The sequence below is a fragment of the Apium graveolens genome, chromosome 6, assembly GCF_009905375.1.
Source record: "Apium graveolens cultivar Ventura chromosome 6, ASM990537v1, whole genome shotgun sequence".
NCBI classification, from domain to species: domain Eukaryota; kingdom Viridiplantae; phylum Streptophyta; class Magnoliopsida; order Apiales; family Apiaceae; genus Apium; species Apium graveolens.
Genome location: NC_133652.1, coordinates 56800815 through 56822033, shown reverse-complemented (window position 1 = coordinate 56822033; position 21219 = coordinate 56800815). Strand labels below are relative to the sequence as shown.

The following is a 21219-nucleotide window of genomic DNA, read 5'->3' as shown; positions in this document are numbered from 1 at the left end:
ACTCCTTTGAGATCTAGAGTAAAAACTGTGGAAGGGAAGACCCAAGTGCATTGCTGGTATTAAGTAATATGCATCAGAAAAGAAAAAATAAACATTTTTCTTGGTGACTTTTTACACTCTATGATTATTGGAGAAATACTCTGATAATAGCATAAATTCTGATAAGCAGTCGTGACTCACTTACACTGAGAAGCCACTGTAAAATGGAATTTCAAAAGATGCATAAAATGAGTACAAAACAGTTGAGGTAGACTCATGCATAAACTCATTCTAAAGTAGACTTCAGAATCATGACAGGTTTTGAGCAAAGTTCTCAGTTATGCCTTATTTTTAAGATGTATTGAAGTGAATCAGACTTTAATCGTTATCTGATATTTAGCTTACTGCACACACTTTCACTTCATATGAATGATGAAAATTACTGTGGTGATAAATGATGTTTTAGATGAACAGTTTATGTATCAGATTGCATAAATTCTAAGGACAATTTATGATGGAAGTTCTGATGATTAAGTTCTGAAGAAATGAAATCAGAATTTGTGTGAAGAATTGCAGATATAGGCATTCATTTTTTGAGTTAAGAAATCATGTTCTGATGACTGTTAAGTTCTGATACAAGTCCAAGTTTTGATATTACACTTTGATTCTTTACTTGACTTATTTGTGGTTAAAATCTGAAACAGTCTTATTTAAAAATCAGAATACGTTTGGGTGAGATATTAACAGTCAACTCAATAAGGGTTAGTGATACACGTCCATGCACAATAATTTTTACTTGTCTCATGTGCGCATTAAATCTTGTTTTAAACTTCCAATGGTTGTTCTTATTCTCATCAGTCTAGGGAGACGAGGTAGAATTATTTCTAACTATTATCATTAAATTTTCCTTGCATCTCCTGACATTCCATTGGCTATATAAACCAACACTTCATTCCAGCCAGCACATCTCTCATTTTCTCACAAACTCACTCTCGCCTTATTCTTATCACCACAAATGGCTGCATTTGGCTGGTTTTACAATTATGGTACTGAGACAGTACATGTCTTTCTCAATGGAATTCCAACTCCATACCATATCAACAACATCCCTCACAATCTCTGGATTCAATTTCCAGAGATCATTAAACGTGATCTGTTGACAGTCCGAAGAGATCTACATCTCCGTCGTCTCCGACAGCAGGAGCGAATCATTCGTCTCGCTGTTCTTTTTGTTGAGAGTAGGAAGAAGAAATAGTTTCTGCTCTCTGTTTCTCTTCACTGTCAGCTTTGTCTGGCTTTTAAAGCTTAGGACAAAAGCTGTTGATGTTAGGACTTGTAGCTTAGGACAATCTTGTACTTTTGTGATGTAATTTAAATTTCATGGAATGTATTTGCTCAATATATTAATGAAATTTTATATTTATGCAAGATTTTGTCTCTGAGTCGTTTGATATTCTGATGTATTTATAAATCCTGATTTACCTATATTCTGATGACCGTTTTAACTCTGATACAAATCAAGTTCTGATTCTGACGTGTCAATATTTGCTACTTGGTTTCTTTACGGTCATACTCTAATTGGTCATATTTTTACAAAATATTGGTCTCGCAGTGAAAATAATTTATTAAGTGGGAACAGTTTTAAATTTTAAACTAAAACTGAACTACCTTAATTAATGGGATTACTTGGTAAGTGGAACGGTTTTTCCTTGATAATGAACCTCAACCAGCCAGTTCTTTATTTCCACCCTTTAAACTTGTAAAACGGGCTTTTAATGACTTGGTAAATGCTGACCTTAAGAAAAAGGTGGTTAGACCCTTACAGATACCTCATTCTGTAAAACAGATCATGGTAAATGCTGATCCTCAAACCTACAGATTTGTTTACCCTGATGTTCAACCCACCAACACATCCCAGACACCACAACAACCATCAGAACATACCACATATACACCTCAACCTACTCAACCCTCTATCATAACATATATCAAACCTTCACAGATATCTCAACCTTCATCATCAGCACATACTGTGAAGCCTTCATCTTCAAAGCCCAAGAGGACAAAGACTGTACCTCAGATACCACAGAAGAGAAGGAGGATTGTTCTGAGAGATGAGTCAGACAGTGAGGAACAGGTTCCTGTGTCAGAACCTGTTGTCAAAGAAGCTGAGAAGGTCTCTTCTCAGAAGGATACTGGAATTGGGGGCTCTAAGCTTCTCAAAAGGCTTAGAAGGATGTATTCTGCTGAAACTCCCAAGGAATATCCACCTTCAAAGAGATACAAGAAACAGAGAGCACAAAGGTACATGGCTGAGTCAGTTTCAGAGGATGAGGAAGCAGCAGCTAAGGAAGGAGATCAGGAATCTCTGATCTCAAAAGAGCCAGAATTTGCTGAAGCTACTGCATCTACACCTCCATTGTCACCAACTCAGGAAACTGCTCAAGATAAAGTATCAACACCACCTGTATCTCCTGTAAATGAACCAGTATCTACTGCAGACCCAGGCACAAGTGCTGAGATTGATATTCACAAACTAATTGTGCCTGAGGTTCTCTACTTAGAAGCTCCACCAGCTCCACTCAATCCATCAACAACACCAATTCCTGATGCTAATGAAATTCCAGAATTGAGTACAAACCTTCTCTGCATCTTGACATTGAAGATCAGACTATAGGTGAGCATCAGAATATGGTTGTTGATCAGAACTTGGAAGTAGATCAGCACTTAGAGGTTGATATTGATGTTGACGCCTCAATAGCCTCTCATACTGTTCTTTTATCAGAGGATGTTGACTCTGTAAGTTCTGATGCTGCAAATACTGATGATACTGGTGATGCTGCTACAAATGCTGATGAAGCTGGTCCTTCTGGACATGCACCTCTACAAGCTCCTTCAAAAGTTGAACTAGTTAAAAAGTTTGTTAGAGGAGATGCACCAGTACCTTGGATTGAAACTCCTAGAGGACAGGAGTGGACTAAGGAGTGGAACACAATTACCTTTGTTCCAAATGAAAGAATTCTTGCTGAGCGCTTGGCAAAAGCTGATGAGATGCTAGTTAATGATGATTTCAAGACACAGCTGAGAGTTACTGCATTGAGTACTAGACACCTTCAAGGTCAACACTCAACAACTCATGCTGAGGTGTATAAAATTCAAGAAGCTTTACTCAAGCAAGAAATGACTATGAAACTTGAAAAGAAAAGTTTTTTCCAACCTACCTTTGACAGAGTTGCTTACATTGAGAAAACCCAAGAGAAGCAACAATCTCAGATTGATGAAATCTTGAAAAATCAAGCTTCTCAGCAATCTCAACTTGATGAAATTCAATCCTCAGTGGAATTGTTTATCTCTATTCTTTTACCTGCTGATGCCAAAAAGGGGGAGAAAGTAATTAAGTCCAAATGCAAAACTGTTAAGACACTGAAGGGGAAGGATGATGAAAAAGAAGACCAAGGAAACTCTGGAATGGGTGGAGGTCATGGTCAAGGTAGAGGTCTCTCATCAAGAAAAGCTGGAACTACAAGTCATAGAACAAGTTCTGATACTGGGAGAAGAATAACTTCTGATACTAGTAAAAGGATAAGTTCTGATGAACTTTTGGATCTTGATGAAGAAATTTCAAGACAGTTATTTCTGAAAGAAAATCCAGGAATGGACTTTGAAAGTCTAATGGAAGAAGAAGCTAGACTTAAGTCAGAAAAAGTCAACTCCAAATCTGAAGTTTATGTTGGTAAAAAGAAACTTCCTACGGCTAAAGGCATTGTGATAAAAGAAAGGACAAATCCTGTGGCTACTAAGGTCATATCACAATTGCAGATAGATCCAAGGTCCAAGGGCAAAGAAAAAGTTGGTGAACCTATAAAGGTTTATGTGCCTCCTATGGATAAAGAAATTTATGTTGAAGATGCCGATCTTACTCTGACTTCAAGGAAGATTTCTAAGACAATCTCTGACATGGCTCAAGTTGTTCAGAGTCAAGATTTAGTTATTTCTGATATAAACATGAAGCAAGCAACCTCTGACATAGCTCAAGTTGACTTGATATCAGAAGATAAGTCAAAGGAAACCTATGACATTGCTCATGTTAAATCCTCAAAGTTACTCCTACCAGGATTCACTAAAGCCAAACAGACTCAACCTTTGAAGACTGCAGCAAGTGGTTTTGAAGCAAGAGTGGTTACTGGAAAGGAAGCAAGAGATAAATCTGGATTGGGTAGTGCTGATGAAAGAAGAGTGCAGAACACAACCAATGATCCAACCTCCTTAAGTGAACCAGGTGTTGGAACAACTCCTGAAAGATTGAATCAACTAGAATCTGTACAGATGATCTACCATACCTACTTGAAAGAACACATATTGTTATATTTCATGATAGATGGTAGGGTTTACCATATAAGGGAAAATGCTATACCACTGAAGTATTTTGAAGAACTAGACCATGTTTTATTCTTACTTCAAGTGAATGACAGAATAACAGAAAGTGCTGCAAACTATTTGAAGACTCAAATTCAGAGACATAAAAGGCTTTATTCTGTAAAGTCTGACAGCACATATCTTCCAAAGTACAGAGATCACAAGGGTGATATTGTTGAGATGAAGCATAACTCTGCTAAGATTATAACTACCTTTCTGGGTTATAAGGCTGTAGAATTCAATCTTGAGTCTGACAAGGCATATTTGATCAGACTGGATCAGGACATAAGGAAAGCTAGAATAAATGATCTCAGGGCTGCTATCTTCCAAACTGGTGAAGATACTACAGAACTCAAAGATGCTAAAAGGAGGATGATTGATGAACTCAGATATGCTGAGAGATGTTTGTTAAAGAACTATCTCAGAACAACTCTTGACATCAAAGAGATCAGAAAGTGAAGCCAAGTCAAGATCTACAACTGCTCAAATTTTGATATATATACAGACTGAAGTTGTTATCAGAAGTTAAAGTTGGTAAAGCTTTAAGGACTGTAAGTTGTAGTTATCTAGTCCATTTCTCATGCATTTGTACTTAATGTTTTTGACATCATCAAATATCTGTTAAACTTGTATATTATGCTAATTTACAAGTTGGGGGAGATTGTTAGATATATTTGATAATGTCATGACTAATATGATTTATGTTTAGTTTTCAGATCTTACTTAAACAGGACAAATTAGTACTTAACTGAAATCAGCACTTATACTGAAGTCAGAACTTAAGTGATCAGTACTTAAGGTTCAGGAGATATTTATCAGGAGATAATATCAGAACTTAAAGAAACTTTCAGATAAGGAAGGCGGCTGATTGAAAGAAAAGAAGATCGAGACAAACGTAAGAAGAAATATGCATGAAGAAGGAATTCTATGAAGAATGGAATACTTGGAAGAAAAGATATCTGATTGATATATTTTAGGAAGCGGAATTATATTTCATATCAATTAGCGATTATCTTGTAACTGTGTAGTATATAAACACATACATAGGGTTTACACTATAAGTGTTATCATTATCGAGAATATTATTCATTGTAATCCTAGCAGCTCTCGTGATATTTGTTCATCACTGAGAGAGGACAGTTCCGTATTGTAACAGAGTTTATTGCATTGAATAAAGTTTATTTTCTGTTACTTGTGTTATTTCAGTTCGATTTGATTGTGCTAGACACTGTATTCAACCCCCTTCTACAGTGTGTGTGACCTAACAAAATATTTATTTTGGAGCAATAGAATTTACAATAAAAGCATATTTTAAGAAAAATATTGATACTCCTATACAGATATATGTACTAGACGATAGAATAATAGGAAATATACAAGATTCATTAATAGCAGTAATAAAAGGAAACTTGATATATCAGAAATTAAAATTTATACTACAATCTGATTTTAGCATATCATTAAGAGATGAAAATAAAGAAAGATCTTTAATTATTATATTATAAATTAGATGGAATAAAAATGCAAAAGGGAAGTAAAGTAATTAGTTTAGAAATTAAAATAGTTTATGCTATGGCTCGAAACCATCATGTAAAGAAACAAACGGAATTAGGAATAATAGTACCAAAATTATACAATGATATATTAGAAAAAATTGAACATAAAGAAGAATCTCAAATAACAATCCCAGAAGAATTTACAATAGACTTTAGTAATAGACAAATAATTCCAACACAAAGAATTAAACCAATATTAGATGGATCTAGATTAAGTTTTAGAAGAGAACAAAACCCTATAAAATTAATTAGATCAATGAGTATGACTAGTAGAAAATTAGATTTAATAAAATTACCATGTTATGAATCAGATGAATTAAGAATAAAAACAATAATATTTAATGGAATATTTGCCAAAGAAGTTATAACAGAAATAAATACTGGAGCAACAAAAAGTCAAATACATATAACTGAAGTTGACTCGAACAAATGTGAGGAAATAGAACCTCAAATAATAACTGAACCAAATAGTTCGAGAGAAACAATAATAACAAAAGGCATAAAATTAAGATTAAAAATTTTAGACTTAGAATATAATATAAGTCTAGGAGTGAAAGAAAATGACGTTAGTTATCAACTATTAATAGGAATGAATTTCTTAAATGAAATAAAATATAATATAACAAATGAAGGAATAGAAGTAAATGACCAGAATAAATTAAGATTTATAGAAAGAATATGAACCCTGAACAGGAGATAAACAACAAGAAAGATGAAATAGAAACTATTAATAAGATAATAAAAGAAACATTAATTATGTCTCAAGAAAAAGAACTACAATACTTAAAAGAAAAAGAAAAACTAGAGGAAGAAGTAAAAGAATTAGAAAAAATAAAAGGTAAGAAAAGAAAAACATGGATAATTGAAGGAGAATGGAGAAAACGAGTTTATACATTTGAATAATACTGAAAACCAAATAAAAGATATTTGAAACGAAATATTTATAAAAGAAAGTTTAAACGCTATATTGAAAAAGATGGAAGAAAATCAAGAAATTAATAGAAAAATAATTAAAGAAGAAATAACAGCGTTATGGAATATGTCAGAAATCCCAATCTTTAAACAAATATTAAATAAGTTAACCTTAATACAAAATAGTTTAGAACAAAATAAAAAAAAAGAAACTAATTAAAGACGAAACAGAAGAACCAGAAATAGTACCTATAACGGTAATAGGAAGAACTAAAGAACCTATATTAATGGATATAAGCAAATCGAAACCTAAAATGATTATAGGGGTTAAAAGAGCAATAAATGGTTTAGCAGAATTTCATAAATCAGGAAAATTCTAGAAAAATGTCTATAACAGAACATAGTGTTATAACATTTCTTAAAAAACATGGAAAAGAGTTAATGAAAAAAGAAAGACAAAAATACGAACCTATAAAACAAGAAATGAGAAAAGATGAATTAGAAGAATTAAGAAAAGAAAATGCTAAATTAAAAACTAAAACCAATATAGAATGGTTAAATAAATATAAATTTTATAAAGGAAAATATAAAACCTAAAAGAAAAAATTAAAAGAAACAAAGTTCGAAGTAATAAAGGTATTAAAAGAAATAGATAATTTAAAAAATGAGATAAATAAATTAAAGATAGAATTAAAAGGAAAGGAAATTATTAAGTCTGACGATAGTAATCCAGAAACGAATAAACAACAAGGTGAGAGTAGTAATACAAGTGAATCAGATAGTAATCTAGGAGAAGAAGGATTAAATTACTTAGAAGAATCAGATAATGAGGAAAAGGAAATAATAATAAAAGAAAATAAAGAAATATTAGAAGCCCTTGGAAAAACCGTAAATGCAATTATAACAAATGAAGAAAAAAGCGATGAAAGTGATATAGAAGAAAGAGAAACTTCACATATACAAACAAATTATGAAACTGAATCAGATAATATAATGGATGAAGATGCATACCCAGAAGAAGAAATAGAAGATCATATAATAACTAAAAATAATATTAAGATGTCAGGAAATATACTTGTAGGACAACAAAATGAAGTACAAGATTTCATAGGATCAATAAACCAAGGAATAAATATAAATGGATATTTTTTAGATTTAGACAATGTCTATGACGATCAAGAAATAAGTAGAAGAATAAAAGATTGGAATTTAGGGATGTATATAACCTTAATGAATTCAAAAAATATAGAAGATCTGGATTATGTTTTTGAATTAATATCAAAAACAATTGTAGGAAAAGCAGCATTTTGGTTAGAAAATATTATTTATGAATTAAAGGGACAAGTAAGAATGTATGCTCGAAGCTGGAAAGATACGTTAAACGCCTTTGACATATTATTAAAAAGAGAATTTTTAGGAGAAAGATGGTTTGTAGCTCAAGAAATTATAACAGTAGAAAGAAAAATTAGAAATAACAATGTATCTAAATAATATGAAATGCTGTAGGATTAGTAAATTACCAGAATATACTATAAGTTTTACTAAATTCTTTTATGAAGCTAAGTTTTTACCTAATGAAAGCTTAGTATATCAACAACTGTATTATGATCATTTACCTTCACCTTATAATACCGAAATAACTAAAGAATATAATAATCTAGAACCTAAGGAAAATACATTAGGAGAGAGAATTAGATTATTAAGAGCATATTTAATTCAAAAATGTGAGGAATGTAGAATTCAATAGAGAATTAAAAAGGATAAAAAACAAGGATTAAAAGAAATCTGTAATTTCACAGAGAAAAAATTAATATTTGGATGTGATAATCAAAATTATAAATATAGGAAATATAGAAAAACATATTATAATATTTAAAATGAATATTATATAAACAAAATAAAACCTATAGACCTTATAAACCATTTAATCGAAGATTTAAAAGAAGAAAATGTAAAAAATATAGCAATACTCCTGAAAATAGAAAGAGATTTAGATATAAGAGAAAGCTTAGAAAAAGAAATAAAATAAAAATAGCAGATTGTAAATGTTGGAATTGTAATGAAAAAGGACATTATGCAAATAAGTGTCCTAAATTACAACAAAAAGGAGTAAAATACATAGATACTACCGAATTAATAATGAAATTAGAATATATAAGAGAAGATAATAATAACTGGTATGATGAAGAAGTATTCTATATAAGTGAAACGGAACCAGAAGAAATAAATTATATAAATGAAACTGATAGTGATAATGAAAGTTTAACTACTAAATAGAATAAAATGGTAGCTATATATATTGAAGCACAAGTAGAATATAAACCTACTAAATATATAAAACAAAAGATATTTATAGATAGTGGAGCAGATATCTGTTTAGCTAAGGAAGAAGTATTTACTCAACACAAATGGAAACGTACTAAAAATAGAATAATAATAACATGATTCAATAACCATAAAAAAGAGATAGATATAATAGCAGAAAATGTAAGATTATATTAGGAAAAACAAGGTTTAGGTTACCTATAATATACCAAGAAAATAATATGAAACAACAAATGTTACTAGAAAATAACTTTTTAGATTCTTTTAAAACTCAAATAATAAAACAAGATAGGATAAGTTTGTTAACACCTTGCGAAAAATGGATAGTATTAAAAAGAATAGTACCTGTAAAATCAATAGAAATAAGTAATATTAAAGCAGAAAGAAAAACTAATTTAGAACTATTAAAATAAAAATATTTAAAAGCCTTAGAAATAAATTTTGGAGAACATCCCATGAAGCTATGGGAAAAAGAAAAAATATACGCTGAAATAAAACTAATAAATCCTAATGATATAATTAGAAACAGACCAATAAGATATAGTCCAACAGATCAAAAGGAGTTAGAAGTTCAAATAAAAGAATTATTAAACTTATGACTAATACAAGAAAGTAAAAGTCCGCATAGTAGCCCAGCGTTTTTAGTAAGAAATCATAATGAAGTAAAAAGAGGAAAAGCTAGAATGGTAATAGATTATCGAGAACTAAATAAAAAGACTATATTTGATGGATATTTCCTACCATATAAAAGAAATTTAATAAACCAAGCAAGTAATAAAAAATGGTTTAGTAAATTTGATTGTAAAAGCGGATACTGGCATATAAAATTAACTAAGGAATCTAGATGTTTAACAGCATTTAGCGTACCACAAGGACATTATGAATGGATAGTACTACCATTTGGATTAAGAACAGCCCCACAAATATTCCAAAGAAGAATGGATAAAATATTTAGAGAAATGAATTATTTTATTCTAGTATATATAGATGATTTATTAATATTTAGTGACAATTTAACAGATCATTCAAAATATCTAGATATATTTATTCAGACTATTAGAAAACATGGAATCCTATTATCAGAAAAGAAATCAGAAATATTTAAACACAAAATAGAATATTTAGGATATATTATAGATTCTGAAGGAATTCAATTACAAGAACATATATCAACAAAAATAAAAAATTTTAAAGAAACTTTAGAAAATAAAAAAGAAGTACAACAATTCTTAGGAATAGTAAATTACGCTTCAGATTATATAAAAGACTTACCAAAATTAAGAAAACCACTACAAGATTTAATAAAGAAAAATAAAACTTTTGAGTGGAAGGAAGATCATACAAATGCAATAAGAGTATTAAAAACAAAGGTAGTAAATTTACCTAAACTATGATTACCCAAAGATACTGATCAATTAGAATTATTTACAGATGCTAGTGATATAGGATGGGGAGCAGTATTAGTAGCTTTCGAAAAAGACGATATTGATAAAGAAAACCCTTTAATATGTGGATATGCAGCTGGAACTTGGAAACCTAATGAAAAGAATTATCATATTAATGAAAAGAAATTATTAGTGGTAAAATTAGGAATTAAAAGATTTCATTATCATCTATTACCTGTAAAATTTGTTGTAAGAACAGATAACACTCAAGTAAGATCATTTATATTCAATAAAATTGACCCTTTACCAGAATTAAATAAGAGAAAAAATTGGCAAGCATTCTTTAGTTGTTATGATTTTATTATTAAAAATATATCAGGTACTAAAAATATTCTTGCAGATTTTCTTAGCCGAGAAAATGGACCGGGATAATAAAAATATTCAACCGATGGAAACGATACTAGAAGAAAGCAAGAGGAAGAATGAACAAATTGCAACCTTGACCCAAGAAGTTAATAATTTTATAAAAACTCTTGAAGGAGCTATAAAGCTTACCAAAAATATTACACCCCAAATTTTTGTATCAAGACTAGCTACAACTCCTACAATATCAACCCTTACCCAAACAGAAATATCCAAACTAGAACAACCAAACCTCAAGTTTCTATATCAGACAGAATTAAATATCCAAAAGAGTATATAGAAGCCTTTGAAAAGATAACTAAATTTTATGACTACAAGTCCAATAATACCATCCTCAGAACTGGAAAGTTTAGTAAATATCCAAGGTATATCTGCAAAGAATACGCTGTTCCTAAAGTGGTAGAAAACTTATTAATGTTGGGATTTATTAATAAAATCATGGTTGATGAAACATTAAGAAGCATATCAAAACTTCCACCACTAATAGTTGAAAGCGTTAGTGCAATGATGCAATCATATGGACCAGGAGGAATATATGGAGTACAGGTATTTGATGCTTGTACCGACTTTGTAGGAAAACCAATAATAATATGTCAGATATTCAAGTATGGTAGGAATACTACTATAGAAGGCGATAATACTAGTCTCAAGTCTCATATGTCATGCACTATAGAAGGATTCCAAGAATGGATGTCAAATAAAAGAGCAATTGGATTATCAGTTCTAAAATCCAAACTTGAAGATCTTATAAAAGGGAGGAAGGCATGTGTATTAAGAACAAGTATGAAGGGAGACGTAGAAGAAATACTAACATTATATTATGACTAATTAGCACTTTGCATTCCAAAACTTTGGCTGAATCTCACTTTGGTCCCATTACTTTTAACCTTAACAGTTTGCATCCTAAATTTAAAAAACGATGACTTTTTGCTTCCCTCTGACACTTTTGACGTTAACTCAGACGTTAACTGTCAGAGGGGCATTTTTGGTAACACTTTTATATTTCAATTTGCATCCTAATATTTTCTTCAAATCTCACTTTGCATCCTAGAATTTTGTAATTCGTATTATCATAAAAAATAATTGTAATTTAAAAAAACAATCGAGTTATATTATTTATTATGTTCACATTAGAATTTTAAAACTGGACCACTAGTTAATTTGGTCTAATGTATATAATTTTTTGACGCGGAATATTTATTATTTTGGTTATATTATAAGTTCTAAAAGATAATTTATAAAATTTTACTGCTCACACGAAAGTCACAAAATAATGATTAATTCAGTGTTTTTTTCACAGTTATAATATAACTAGAAACGGAAAGAAAATATAGAGAAAGTTGATTAAGAATTTCATAATACGGTATTACTTTATTTATAAAATTTACAAATCATAAAATCATAAGTTATTTATGGATTTAAGTAAATAATATATAATCATGACCGTTTAAATTAATTTTCAAGTATTAGGATCTAACTATCTTTATTTATTCCCATTACGCTTATTTTATTTAGCTAATGATTATTTACTCCTTTTTCTTAATATAATACTCCCTCGTCCCATAATTGATGCTATAATAAATCAAAATTTCATAATTGATTTTTAAATTATTTTTTTATATAAAAATTTGAAAATTATATTTTTATTTAGAAGAAAAAATGTAAAAAAAAAATTGACACAACTTTTTTTATACGAGTCTAAAATGCATGTCGAGCCCCGGTCTCCAATGTAAAAAATTGGGGTGGGGCGGAGGGAATATTATACTTCGACTTATTATACTTCATTTTAAATTATACCAAAACTTGGTAAAAGAAAATAGAATTATTTTAGATAAATTTATTTATTTTGTTTAAAATTAATTTTGGGATGCAAACTGTTACAGTATATAGTTATAGACCTATAATGAGATTCAAGATAAAATATGGGGTGCAAACTGTAATTTACGTTTGCATAAACTTTTAAAATTATGCATTACCAGAAATACCCCTCTGACAATAACTTTAACGTCTGACTTAACGTCAGAAACATTAAAGGGATGCATAATGATAGCGTTTCTAAACTTTGGGGTGCAAACTGTTTTAGTTTAAAATATTAAACCTGAACTGAGATTCGGCCAAAGTTTTGGGATGCAAAGTGTAAATTAGTCTTATATTATAATAATGATGTTTTAAAAACAGATACAAGTGATTTAGCAGGTATGCATAATAGTTGAACAGGTGGAAATTACAATCATGCACCAAAAACCAAGGAGTTTTTTAAGGATACTATTACAGGACAAAGAAAGAAGACTGTAATAGTTTTAAAACCCTTAGTAAAGGAAGGAGCATGTTCTAATCCTTTCGAGTAAGATTGTAATAATTCATGTTATTTCAACATATAATATTAAAGTAATTTTATGGCCCAAACAAAGTTTGGTGACCATAACATATTAGAAAATATTTTTACGGCCCAATGAAAATCGGTGACTGTAATATATGATTCTACGGCCCAATGAAAATTGGTGACTGTAAGATATGATTCTACGGCCCAATGAAAATTGGTGACTGTAATATATGATTCTACGGCCCAATGAAAATTGGTGACTGTAATATATTAGCAAATAGAAACAACCAAAAATTATGGAATTCCAGACAAAAGACAGAAGGCATCAAAAGGAGTGGACGAAATAAAAAGAGAAAGCAGGAAGAATAAAAGCACAGAAGAAAAGTTGCAAAAGTTGAAAAAGAAGACAGAATAGTTCATAAGAAGTGGACACAAGGAAAAGAGAAAGCGGGACAGAAGAAAAATTGCAAAGTTGAAAAAGAAGACAGAAGAAAAAGTTGCAAAAGTTGAAAAAGAAGACAGAAGTAAAGAAAAAGGAAGGGATGAAAGAAAAAGAAGGAAAGAGAAAGAATATTATGTCGGAAAAGCATATCATGTAGTAGAAATCTATCCCTCTATAAAAGAGGAGAATTGTAACAAAAGAAGTATCAGTGTTTTTATCAGTTTAAAAAATCCATCACTTGCTTAGTTATTTTCTCTCTTAGTTTTTTTATACAAATTTCTTTTCTTTATACATTAATGGCAAGCTAAAAACCTCACATCTGCAATCTACAACAAGATAACATACGGTTTATATATATATTTAAGCAGAATTTCATATAAATCAAGTACCCAATAAACATCTACTATTATAATAATTATAAAGATGGAGAAGCAAGAAACGGTAGATAGTCCGTTGAGACGCCTGAAGTTGCAAAACCCAAGATGACGGAGAAGTCGAAATAGGGGCATAGCATTTACCAGGGACTCCGGTGAGCTGTTCTTGATTCATCAACTTTATAATTGTTTAAATGATTTTTGTTTATTTGGTATGCGATTAATATGTTAGGATGCTTAAATATATAGAAATAACTGTCATATTTAAATTGTTATGGATTATAAAGAAATTATAAAACATAATTTTATGATTTATATATCTGTGTGTCTTCCCTCTTTAGGTTACCAGATATAGAAAACGATCCCCAATTAATCCGGTAATTTCATGATTTATATATATGTGTGTCTTCCATCTTTAGGGTTATCAGATATAGAAAACAATCCACAGTCAATAAAGTTCTCGTAATTTACTATTTCTCTCGTTCATTGGTCGTTTCTGTTGTTTCTTTCCCATGCCTCAAAGGTTCTTACCATTTACATTTAGTCATTAAATAAGAATAATTTCTGTACTGTGCATCTTTATGTCATGATTTATCTGAATAAATTATCATAAAATGGTACTGGGTAACACCACGTAGCTAACTCTTACAGTTGCCAACTGCTGAAACAATTTACTGGTAAACGTTGGCAAAAAAATAATAAAAAATTAACTTTAATGATCATTTAGAATTTTTTGGCACGCCCACAAAGTGCCCGTGCCATCCATTTGGTATAAAGCATGCAGCATTTTGAATCATGTACATTTTGCAAATTTTAGCTTTTATCTTTTAATTAGTTACATTACATGTACAAAACTCTGGATTGGAAAGATCTAAGTAGCTTCGTGTAGAAATGGTTATTCAAATCATTTTTTGTTTGTACACTGATTATAGTTTATGAAATCTAATTGATTTATTATTTGTTTATTTGTGTTGAGTAATGACTATCTATTTTAAAAGGAAGATTATTGATTTTTAATGTGGACTAAAATGTTGATTAATTAATGTTACAAGATATGCATTCCATTATGCATTCCATTAATCAATAACATTTCTAAACCATTACTAATTGAAATATAATTTAACATTTCAAGGAATATTTTTAATAGGACACTTAATGTATTATATAAAATATATCTTTCCAAATAAATATCATATTCTAAAATTATAATTTTTATGAGAAAAACGTATATGGCATGTCCATCACATTCAGAAGATAATAATCCAAATATATTAATTTTTAATGGCTAATTGATTATAGTAATTAGTGACCAAATTTAAAATATTTGATTCTATATTATAGCATGCAAGATGTTATATATATATGATGGGAAACGAACAATATTGTCACAAAAAAAAACCATTTAGCTCTTATGGATCCTTCATTCTTCATGCTTTGTTTACTAAATCTTCTCAACATCATGTTGACATGCAATGCTTTACCGAAATTCTCTTCGGTTCTCATATTTGGTGATTCTTTATCGGATACAGGAAATAATAACTTTATCTCTACTATAGTTAAAGCAAATCACACACCTTATGGTGTATCGTTTCCTGGTGGCATTCCCACGGGTAGATTTTCTGATGGAAAACTCATGTCTGATTTTCTGGCTGATGCTCTAAGTCTCAAGCAACTAGTTCCTCCTTTTTTGGACCCGAATCTACCTCCATCAGAGCTCTCTACAGGTGTTTGTTTCGCTTCAGCTGGATCGGGCTATGGCGACAGGACTGGTGCAACATGGAATGTTATTCCGGTGACAAAACAGTACCAAAAATATTTCAAGAAATATAAGCAGAGGCTTGTTACAATAGTAGGAGAGAAGAAGGTTTCACATATTCTTAAAAATTCTTTAGTGTTTTCTACTGCAGGAAGCAATGATATGTTTCAGTTCTATACAAATCCAATGCCACATAAATCAATGCATCAGTACCAGAACGCTATAATATCTGATATTGAAAAGTTTATCAAGGTTAGTTCTTTCTTATACATCTCCATAATTAAACTTACATTAGTCTCCATTTAATTCAAGTAAGCATTTCAAAATTGGTTTACATAATATGTGTATATTGCAGTCATTATATAAAGAAGGCTGCCGGAACATGGCAATAGCTGGGATTCCTCTCATTTGTGTGCCTCCTGGTGTTGGGGCAGAGCTGGGATGTTCGAATGACAAAAATTCAGATTCCAATGTGTATAACAGCAAGCTCCAAGCACTGTTAACTCGATTACAGCCCTCACTTCCTGGGAGCAAACTTGTTTATGCTGATATTTTAACACCCTTGGGAGAATTAGCAGCCAGTTCAATTGCCCACGGTACATTTTTCATAATCTCAGCCTAATTAAACACCCTTAATCTCACACATAATATTGTAGTAGCAGTGAAAGGACAAACACATGTCCTTAAAAAGACTTGTAAAACAATTTCATGTACTTTCCATTGCATATCTATATTGTTATGTTGAAATATGAATTATGATGGCAGGTCTTCATCCACCCAATATAAATTGTTGCGGAATGGGAATTCCAGCAGTTGGACCAACATGCAATATATCTGTGCCGACATGTCCCAATCCACAAAACTACTTTATGTGGGATGCAATACATCCTACTCAAGTTGTGTATCGATACGTGGCTGATTATCTTATCAGGACTGTTCTTCCGCAGTTCAATAGGACAGCATGATACGCGATTAATGGCTATAGCCTTGCTCATTTCAATCTATTTTGTTCAATGTATTCCATTTAAGTTTGTGGTTTTGGTTTCCACTGTAAAGCACTTGAGTTGCAGTGAATCAGTGTGACAGAGGTGGTGGGGAAGTATGTTCTTTTTAGTTCTTACACGGAATGTTGATCATAATAAATATCCTTGGTTACCGATTGTCTAATAAAAAATCATGTTAGAATTGTGTGACATATCAATCAACATATTATAACATAGAAGTAAATAAATCTGCTATTCATAGATAGTTTATATTGTGCACTAAATCGATCACATTTGGATTTGATCATACTAATTTTATATTCAAATTTAATTTTGTGATCCGATCAACTTATTAAATTATTCAAATAAATCCATATGGATTCCATACTATATTTTTTATCAGATATCTTATCCAAATTAGTATTATTATAAATATATTATAATTAATATTAGAATCTGATTTGACTGAGACACTTTTGTGACCTAATTACCTTCCCGCCACCCCCTAAAAAGGGTTGAACATTAAAAATCAATGATAACAACTATCTACTCTCAACACTCTGCAGTAAACGTGAATGTATTATTTAAATTTAATGATTAAAATTGAACTCTAAGCATAAATATGATTCTAATTAAAACATTAATCCAACTTGAGATGCATAAATTCATATCTGACATGTCACATGCGTAAGCGTAATTTCAACCGTAAAATTAATGGAAAATCAATAAGTTACCAGTTATTCTCCAAGATTTCATTTTATAAACAGAAGTTGAATAATTGATAATAAATAAAGAGTTTGTACGAAGAACATCCGGAGAACTTTAAGGTCTGTAATTGAAAATAGAATGAATTCTTTTTGCGGCTGATGCATCAGACCGGAGACTACTGAAAGCCGCTTGCTAACTTTTTTCAAACCTACGCTGTAATTTGAGAGAAAAAAAAAAGTACTTTGATCGTGGTCCTTCACTAGGTAATCTAAATGTACAGTGTGCTGTAATTTCAACGTGTGATTTATTTATCGAAATGTAGACAACGCGTTAAAATACTAGACGTTTCAGCTTTTCTTTTTCTTAATGATATGGTGATACTCCGACCAGTGGCTCCAAGCTAGCTAATTGATGTTGCAAGAACCTGTAAACGGATTCCGTCGTCATGGCAGCTATTCTAATGACAACACCGCTTCCCTAAACAAAATGTATACCATAAAACAGAGTGTGAATCAGATAATTTGATGATGATGGAGGCAAGACACAAAAGGGCAATAGTAGTTGGCTAAATACTGCTTATATATGATTTTATCTGAATGAAAAATATAGTTGATGCCACGTTTATCACACAAATAGACACAGAAGGGTAATAGCAATAACAGGGAAGCTAAACTATATTGGAGGTCAAGTTATTTCCATTTTAATGTTTAAACCAGTTGGCACCTCTACATTAGTGAACTTGTAACTACAGTTTAGACGGCTTTTAAAATTTCAGTACTTGCAAGATAAATTCCAACTTCTGTTTTCTACCTACGAATGGTGTAGAGTGTAGACAAATTGTAAGAAGAAAAGGATCGCAAAAACTACAACTAAATTCATAATCGTTCATTATAAATCAAACATCATTAAAGATCAGACAAATGTAGAGAGGTAATCAAAGACAAAGTACTTGCACGAATCCAGCAGTACTGGACCAAGACGTATGTGGTTAAAAATAGATATTACTTAATAACTCTTGATCTCACAATAAATTTATCAAGTATTTACTGAATCAAAACAGATGAAGTAATACTAACTAGTACCATGTGCCAAAATATTTAATTGAGACGTGCGTTGGGAAAAAAATTGTGCTTCACAACAATATACGTGAAGTAATTCAGACCGTGGATCTTCCATATGCAAAAACCAAAATGGATACCAAATAGGGTTACCTTGGGGCCAAAGGGACTGCAGGAAGCTAAGAAGCTTGGTTTATTCAAACATTGGCTCGTACGTGGAGATGAGTAGCTTTGTAACCTTGTAGCCGGTAAATGAAGTTGCTCAGACATCATTTTCTTGACATCTTCTTGAACTTTGTCTTGGACATGCTTCAATTTCGGACTACAATCATGCAGCAACAAGGAATTAGTTTAAATAATTTAACAGTAGAGGGGGGGGGGGGATTAGTAATATGCCAACTGCCTACCCCAGGATTATCAACATGGCAAGTACTTGGTAATCTTTAACACGGTCAGCAATAGTACCAGTGCTTCCTTGCTCCAGAAGAACCTATACTTATGGGAATATGCAGAGACAAAATATAAGGCAGCGCTCAGGCATCAAATATTAAGAGAAAACGTGTAGAAGATCAGTTTAGCTATCTTCTGATCACTCCAGAAGTACAACTAACCAGGGCGACTTCCCGACATAAATAAGAAAAATACGAGCATTCCAAAATGGTAATTTTTTAAAAGGACAAACAACCTGGATATCCAGTGAAAATGAAAGCAGAATACAAAACAGAACTCAAAAGAAAAAAAAAAGAAACTAATAAACCAGAAAAGGAATTTAGTAACAGAAATGAAAGTGATATGACGATGGAGAACCCAAGGACGTAAGATGACAAACTGTGAAATTCAAAAGCTGGCAAGACTATATTGCTCGAGAATTATGTCAAGGTAACTAAACTGGAGCGATAAGAACAAAAAACTGCCAAAATAAAACACATATCTTGCAATTACCGTGTCAAGAAACAAAGGCTCATCTCCTTCCATATATATGTGGTTAGTGCTTTTATACTGCATAAAATCCCACTTCTCTCCACTTTCATGACGCCCGCTTGTAATCCAATCAACAATGAGCAAGCTTGAGTTTGACATAATTCTGAAGACTTGCTTCTGGGAGTACTTTGCAGTGGAAAAACAAGTCACTGGATCTGGAATGACAACCAAAATGGCATCATTCCCAATCCTTGCCTACTGCATGACATAAATTAGCCACCAATATTTAATACTAAATACTAATAATAAAAAAATACAACATATATTTATCCATAGTCTATAAAGTATTAAATTAAGATCAAATAGGTAGAATTTGCTAAAACTAAAATAAAGATCTATTACTAACTTGTCAAAATTCTAAAAACCTGGTATTTATTTTTGAACAGCAGTAAAACGTTTAAACTGTTTCTCAATATGGTATCTATGTAAGGATATGCAGTCACGCATATACCCAACTAATACTTATTCTCTAATCTATAGGCAAACAAAAATGTTGCAATGCAAGTATGTCCTTGAAATATTTTTGTTTATCCTCGAAAACAAACTCATCTCCAGAATCACATGTTTTCAATTGAACCACATTGTCTCCTTGTGAACGAATAAAAGCATTATTTTCATCATATTTCTTGAACAATAACAATGTGTGACCTCGCAATAGAGAAAGACTCAAAATAGTGCAAATAGCTCATATTTATCAAAACATATATGCAATTACAAATCCACAATAGTAAAAATATAACAATCTTAGACAGACATGTCATGTATGTCCATAATGTGCCATTACCTCGTATATCTGTATAGAGCATTTTGACCCCACACATTTGTATACCTACATTCACAAACAAATCAAATCATTAGACTCCTTATTTTCTTAAACAAGAAATAATAATAATAGCAGTTTATTTATTTAAGATAAGTAAAAAACACACTTTTGTGGAAGCTTGGGTGGTCAAAACTGCTGTACAGCCATCACCAACAGTGAATTCACATGAGATAGAGTCTCCCTAAAAAACCCAATAAATTTTGAAAAATAAAAAGAATAAACTTTAAAAATACAAAAAAAAAAAAAAAGAATAGAAATTAAAAACTGTGCATACAGAAACAATTCCTCCGCCATAAGTGAGGGCATAAATCCAGACAGCATCAATTTGAGAAGAACCCACCTGGAATATAAAGCAATTTCAATTGAATATATCACATATGTATGTATTATTAGACATAATTTAACACACATACCTTTCTGGGGATGATGAACTTGAGAGGATATTTAGAGAAGCATCTTGTTGCCGTTGACTTTCCCATTACTTTCTCCACCACCACCTTTCCAGTTTTCAATTCTTCAATTTCAACATCCATTTCTTTTCTTCAATTATTTCTCCAACACAACCAAAAGAAAACCCAGTTGTGAATTACATTTATTTCACTACACCAGAGTCCAGATATATGCACTTACCAAATGAATTGAAAAATAATTTAAAAAACTGGTAGGAAAAAAAAACAAAACTAGTAGAAAATTTATTTGTTTATTTGTCAAATTATTAGCCTCAAAGTATTTGGCGAGCTTAACAAATTGTCCGAGGTCAGACTAGTATCTCTTA

At 31.1% G+C, this 21219-nt stretch overlaps 2 protein-coding genes across 2 annotated transcripts; one reads left to right on the top strand and one right to left on the bottom strand.

Moving 5' to 3' along the window:
• The first annotated feature begins 15537 nt into the window (after positions 1-15537).
• Positions 15538-17057, top strand: LOC141668544 (GDSL esterase/lipase At2g30220-like). The gene is made up of 3 exons (XM_074475458.1): positions 15538-16143; positions 16247-16487; positions 16657-17057. Exons 1-3 carry the CDS (start codon positions 15547-15549, stop codon positions 16854-16856), a joined length of 1038 nt encoding a protein of 345 aa, XP_074331559.1. The 5' UTR covers positions 15538-15546; the 3' UTR covers positions 16857-17057.
• A 584-nt stretch (positions 17058-17641) lies between these two features.
• Positions 17642-21180, bottom strand: LOC141667226 (urease accessory protein D). The gene is made up of 8 exons (XM_074473632.1): positions 20858-21180; positions 20719-20784; positions 20551-20625; positions 20406-20450; positions 19583-19816; positions 19048-19130; positions 18794-18962; positions 17642-18059 (listed from the first exon to the last, which is right to left on the bottom strand). Exons 1-8 carry the CDS (start codon positions 20975-20977, stop codon positions 17946-17948), a joined length of 906 nt encoding a protein of 301 aa, XP_074329733.1. The 5' UTR covers positions 20978-21180; the 3' UTR covers positions 17642-17945.
• Positions 21181-21219: the final 39 nt, after the last annotated feature.